Source organism: Oncorhynchus mykiss, chromosome 17, assembly GCF_057628025.1.
Source record: "Oncorhynchus mykiss isolate SJ-2025 chromosome 17, ASM5762802v1, whole genome shotgun sequence".
NCBI classification, from domain to species: domain Eukaryota; kingdom Metazoa; phylum Chordata; class Actinopteri; order Salmoniformes; family Salmonidae; genus Oncorhynchus; species Oncorhynchus mykiss.
In genome coordinates this window covers 40208372-40213912 of record NC_143038.1, presented here as the reverse complement: position 1 = coordinate 40213912, position 5541 = coordinate 40208372, and the positions used below count along the sequence as shown (strand labels likewise).

General features: G+C 40.4%; 1 protein-coding gene across 6 annotated transcripts; it reads left to right on the top strand.

Annotated features, from left to right (window-relative positions):
• Nucleotides 1-170: 170 nt before the first annotated feature.
• Nucleotides 171-5031, top strand: LOC110494167 (uncharacterized). 6 transcript variants are annotated; one of them, XM_021568975.3, is made up of 4 exons: nucleotides 171-621; nucleotides 1661-1803; nucleotides 2025-2404; nucleotides 2532-5031. In XM_021568975.3, exons 2-4 carry the CDS (start codon nucleotides 1692-1694, stop codon nucleotides 2709-2711), a joined length of 672 nt encoding a protein of 223 aa, XP_021424650.1. In that variant the 5' UTR covers nucleotides 171-621; nucleotides 1661-1691; the 3' UTR covers nucleotides 2712-5031. The 6 variants fall into 6 exon arrangements, with proteins under 6 accessions (XP_021424650.1, XP_021424651.1, XP_090061697.1 ...); XM_021568976.3 differs by having other exon boundaries at nucleotides 174-571; XM_090205571.1 differs by having other exon boundaries at nucleotides 199-641.
• Nucleotides 5032-5541: the final 510 nt, after the last annotated feature.

The following is a 5541-nucleotide window of genomic DNA, read 5'->3' as shown; positions in this document are numbered from 1 at the left end:
CATGTGACAATAAAACTTGAAACACACACACACACACACACACTTTTCGAAAATGTCATGTGTGTAGTTGGTGGTACTGTACTGTAGGTGTCACTTCTTTAGTTAACTACTTAACTTTGTAAGTATGGTGCATTGTAAAATGATCAAGGGTCTGTCAGGTCAAAATTGTTTACATAATCATACCACTGGAAACGAAATGAGGAACAGTGGGGTAACTGCCTTGGGGCAGAGGGATTTGGGATTTGATCTAGCAACACTTTCGTTTACTAGCCCACCGCTAGTAAACTAGGCTACCTGCCGCCCCAGGTGGTTGGCTTGTTCTTTGTTTTACCTATATAAAGGTTCTAATCATGGACTTCGTGTGTATATGACACTATGAGATGTATAACCTTTTGTCTGCATCTGTGCTGATTAATATATGTCCACTTTAAATCCTTGATTCACCAACTAAGAGATCAACAATGTGTCAAGTGCTGCTCCGAAGCTCAGCAGTTTTTCCGGAAATAACTCAACTTTACTGTTGTTGTTCTTCTTGAAAGTTCAATAGATGATCCGGTTATAATGGCATTCGGTAAGAACAACTTTTCCTGTTCCTGTTTCGGGGATTATTGTGTTTAACAGGTAGGCTGATCAACAGTAAGGCAAGTACTCTCCGCCTCTTCTCAATATATGTAAGATATGAAATCGTGTTCAAAGTGATATCCTGTCGTGTCATTGGGGAAGACCATACAAGGTCGTAAGTTATATTAATCTTCACCTTTGTCAGTTTAAGTGTGTTCGCTATGGTGTTTCCATCTTTAAAATGCCTGGACCAAAATTAGCCCAGAGTTGACTTTATCTCAACTTCGTGTACAGTCGATTAAATCAGTGAAAACAACGTCTGAAGCTAGGATAACATGTGCTTTGTTTTCAAGAATTACAGTTGGCTATTTTAAATGTAATAACAGAACATCGCATATGTAGGTTTCCAAATACAACTCTAAAAGATCATCACAAAAGTCATATCTATACACTTCAACATGTAATGTAAGTGGTCATTTGTAGGTTGGATATATCAAACATGTATGGCACTTTAAACATGACCTTATAGAAAGCCTGTACAAGACATGCACATGTAATGACATTGTCTGTGTTTTCCTGGTTTGTTATGAATGTGTTATTAGTGCGTTCTGTTTGAGTTCCTTGTAGAGAGTAAGAGTGCATGTACAGTTTACAATTCTTGTCATAAATCGAATAGAATATGCCTCTTGAAAAAGACAAATGTGATTGATTATGTCTGGGGGAAGAAATGTGTTTGAAATACCAAATATCAGTTGTAATTAGTACATTTAGAGCCAGGTATTATTAAAAGTGTTCACTGATGTCTATATGTATTTGACTTTGCACGTAAAGAGACCCACCAGATGTGTTTTGGAGGATAGGACTCCATTCTCTCCCCTCGACTTGGTTCCCTTTTTCCTTATTACTTCCTTCTTTAGACTCAATTTGAGGGAAGGGAACTATACATGGCACATTGCTGACAAAAGCATAACATGCTATAGCTTTACAAAGCTTTAGCATTTTACAATCACAGGAGCAGAAGTCCCTCCTCAAAATCTATTTTTCGGACTGGAACATTATAATTTTTCATGTACATTGTGATGTCCGGGTCTATTTTCAGATGGCTTTGTAAAGATACCTGTGATCATGAGATGGAGGAGGCGTACACAGAGCTGTACAGGGAGTTCCTCCAACTGCGCTTGCTGTGTCTGAAGCAGGCTGGTTTACTCAATAAACTCACAGAGAAACTGAGGACACAGCAAGGTCACTCCCATTTCCTTGTTGTAGTACCAAAAATGATATACTTCTCATGCCATGCCTATTTTGCAGGTTCTTATCTTTGTGTTACGATGAGTGTCAAAATCAGCGAATTCAGTGCATATATACAATATCAATGAATCTAGTAGGCTACATTTACATTTTTGTCATTTAGCAAACTGATCTTATCCTGAGCGACTACTTATACGTGCTTATTCCTTCCTTAGGAGGAGCCCCTGTTCCTGATGGAGACCCCAGCGTAATGGCATCAATCCCAATCCAGTGTACCCAGAAGAGCCCCGTTGCTCTCCCTGCATGGCCAGAAACCCCAATGGTCCCAACACACAACCCTGCTGCACACTATGGCATTGTAAGGCCATCTGGGGCCATGGGGTCACTCACTAATCTACTGGCTGGGGATTTGGGCAGACTACGGCTGGACTTTGCTCATCCAGGGACAGAAAGGAAGGAGGTCCTCAAAGCCACCCCCCTAGGACCTCTGGACCTACCTGGGGGTAATGAAGAGATGGCACCCTCCAGTGTCTCTGGGGACTCGAAGCAAGCAGGTCGATTTTGGAGTGATGATATGACCCGACAAATGTTCAGGGTAGGTTTCTCCCCTTTAATTTTATTTTTTTGACTAGTCATGTCATTAAACGTAACATCTGTTTGTACTCTCCCTCCCCCGATCCCTGTGCCTCCCCTAAAACCTCTCTCTCCTCCCCCCTGCTCAGATGCCCTCGGCATGTGGCTCCTTCCTGGACAGTGAGTTTCTAAGCCAGACCGGGGGGATGATGCTGATGTCAGAGGTGGCGCTGCAGTCTCATGTGTGTGACTTCTGTAATGCTGTATTCCCCGGCCACACCACCACCAGGGGAGACTTCATGTGCCACCTCCACACACACATCACCTAGAACATTATTTCCCAACCAGGGGAAATAAATACTTGAGAAGACCGATGAGACCATAGGCTTACTGGTAAAACGCACATGAGGGTGTAATTCAGGGGTACTGCAGGCAGAGCAAAAAACTGTTTGTGTTACAATAACCGAAAATGGTTGGGAACCACTGACGTAGAACACTGCTTCCCTGCACCAACTCCATCACACACACATCACCTAGAACACTAGTTCCCTGCACCGACTCCACACACATCATCTAGAACACTGGTTCCCCCATAACATCTCCACACACACGTAATCTAGAATCCCCATAACATTGTTTCTGTATCACCTAGAGTAGCTGTTTCCCCATCACTTAGATTAGTGGCTTCCTCATAATGTTTCCTCTGCATCACCTAGAGTAGTGATTTCCCCATAATATTGTTTCTGCATCACTTAGAGTAGTGGTTTCCCCATAATGTTTCCTCTGCATCACCTAGAGTAGTGGTTTCCCCATAATGTTTCCTCTGCATCACCTAGACTAGTGGTTTCCCCATAATATTGTTTCTGCATCACCTATAGTAGTGGTTTCCCCATAATATTGTTTCTGCATCACTTTAGAGTAGTGGTTTCCCCATAATGTTTCCTCTGCATCACCTAGAGTAGTGGTTTCCCCATAATATTGTTTCTGCATCACCTAGAGTAGTGGTTTCCCCATACTATTGTTTATGCATCACTTAGAGTAGTGGTTTCCCCATAATGTTTCCTCTACATCACCTAGAGTAGTGGTTTCCTCATAATATTGTTTCTGCATCACCTAGAGTAGTGGTTTCCCCATAATATTGTTTCTACATCACTTAGAGTAGTGGTTTCCCCATAATGTTTCCTCTGCATCACCTAGAGTAGTGGTTTCCCCATAATATTGTTTCTGCATCACCTATAGTAGTGGTTTCCCCATAATATTGTTTCTGCATCACCAAGAGTAGTGGTTTCCCCATAATATTGTTTCTGCATCACTTAGAGTAGTGGTTTCCCCATAATGTTTCCTCTGCATCACCTAGAGTAGTGGTTTCCCCATAATATTGTTTCTGCATCACCTAGAGTAGTGGTTTCCCCATAATATTGTTTATGCATCACTTAGAGTAGTGGTTTCCCCATAATATTGTTTCTGCATCACCTAGAGTAGTGGTTTCCCCATAATATTGTTTATGCATCACTTAGAGTAGTGGTTTCACCATAATAGTGTTTCTACATCACCTATAGTAGTGGTTTCACCATAATAGTGTTTCTACATCACCTATAGTAGTGGTTTCATCATAATAGTGTTTCTACATCACCTATAGTAGTGGTTTCACCATAATAGTGTTCCTACATCACCTATAGTAGTGGTTTCACCATAATAGTGTTTCTACATCACATAGAGTAGTGGATTCCCCATAATATTGTTTATACATCACCTAGAGTAGTGGTTTCACCATAATAGTGTTTCTACATCACATAGAGTAGTGGTTTCACCATAATATTATTTCTGCATCACCTTGAGTAGTGGATTCCCCATAATGTAGCTTCTGCATCACTTAGAGTAGTGGTTTCCCCATAATGTTGCTTCTGCATCACCTAGAGTAGTGATTTCCCCATAATGTTGTTTCTGCATCACCTAGAGTAGTGGTTTCCCCTTAAAGTTGTTTCTGCATTGTGACCTACCTGCCACCTCCACACACATCACCTAGACCATTAATGAGATTTGCTTGTTTTCCCCAAGAAATGTATTATTGATTTGAATGAAAAAGGTTCTTACAACATATATGTATTGATTAAACAGTCTGTTTTCTATGAAACTGAGAAATGTACATATACCACTGTTTTCTTATAGCACTAGAGGGCAGTAACAACATATGGTAGGCTACATCATGGGATTTGTCTCAGTTATCTCGTTATTACTGGTACTGTTTTATTACTAGAAATAATAAAAGGACATACAGTCATTTATAAACAGCTACACAATCCATTATAATGTTACACATAATATATGTATAAACATAGAAATATACTTGTATATTTATCCTATCGTTGCTTTCGAAGGAAAACCTCGTAACTTCGTAACCATTCATTTTTTTCATTGTGCATTGACATTTTTACATGCATCGACTCTAGGGCCAAGAAAATGTATTCAAAATAGCTTCTGAAGTTTCTTAATTGTATGTTTGTTAATGGTAAAGTATGGCTGTTTTCTATTTTGGAGATAAGAGGTTTCATCTGACACAGACACTATGTAGGTAACATTTCTGTCATGATTCTATGTTGAATGTAGAGCAGAATTGATTAATAAATTAGGCCAATTTTCTTCAAATAATACTTTTGATATTGTCTCTTTGTGTATTTATGTCGTTTTTGTAATTGATATGTAAATTCTAGTTTGAAAAGATGATGTATTTCTTTTTTGGAACATGAAGCTTATTATGTTGCCACAGTGATCAGTAATTTGTGTTTGGGATGTGTCAAATGGCACTATATTCCCTATATTCCCCTGGTCAAAAGTAGCATACTATATAGAAAACAGGGTGCTATTCGGAATACAACCTGGGTCTTTCACAGTCAGAGCAGCGATGCAAAAGTACACAGCAGAACTCCTCAACGAGCCACCAGGTTGGCAGCTATATCTCACTATATTTAGTCTGCTCTCTCATCATGATGCTGGTGGGGTGGGGAAGGGGGGGGGGGACTCACAGGGAGTTGAGGCAGGTGACATCACAAATACAGTCATGTTAGCTTAGAACTGGAAGGAACAAACAACTTGATGGAGCGGAGGCGGTGATGATGATGGTGGTGGTGATAGTGCGGGGAGAGTGGGAATATGACTGTT

What these genes read in the sequence shown, in the direction of transcription:
- LOC110494167 (XM_021568975.3), top strand. Translation starts at nt 1,692, where the DNA reads ATGGAGGAGGCGTACACAGAGCTGTACAGGGAGTTCCTCCAACTGCGC. An exon ending in GAAACTGAGGACACAGCAAG is followed by an intron (nt 1,804 to 2,024) that starts GTCACTCCCATT and finishes TTCCTTCCTTAG; the next exon opens with GAGGAGCCCCTGTTCCTGAT. An exon ending in TGACCCGACAAATGTTCAGG is followed by an intron (nt 2,405 to 2,531) that starts GTAGGTTTCTCC and finishes CCCCCTGCTCAG; the next exon opens with ATGCCCTCGGCATGTGGCTC.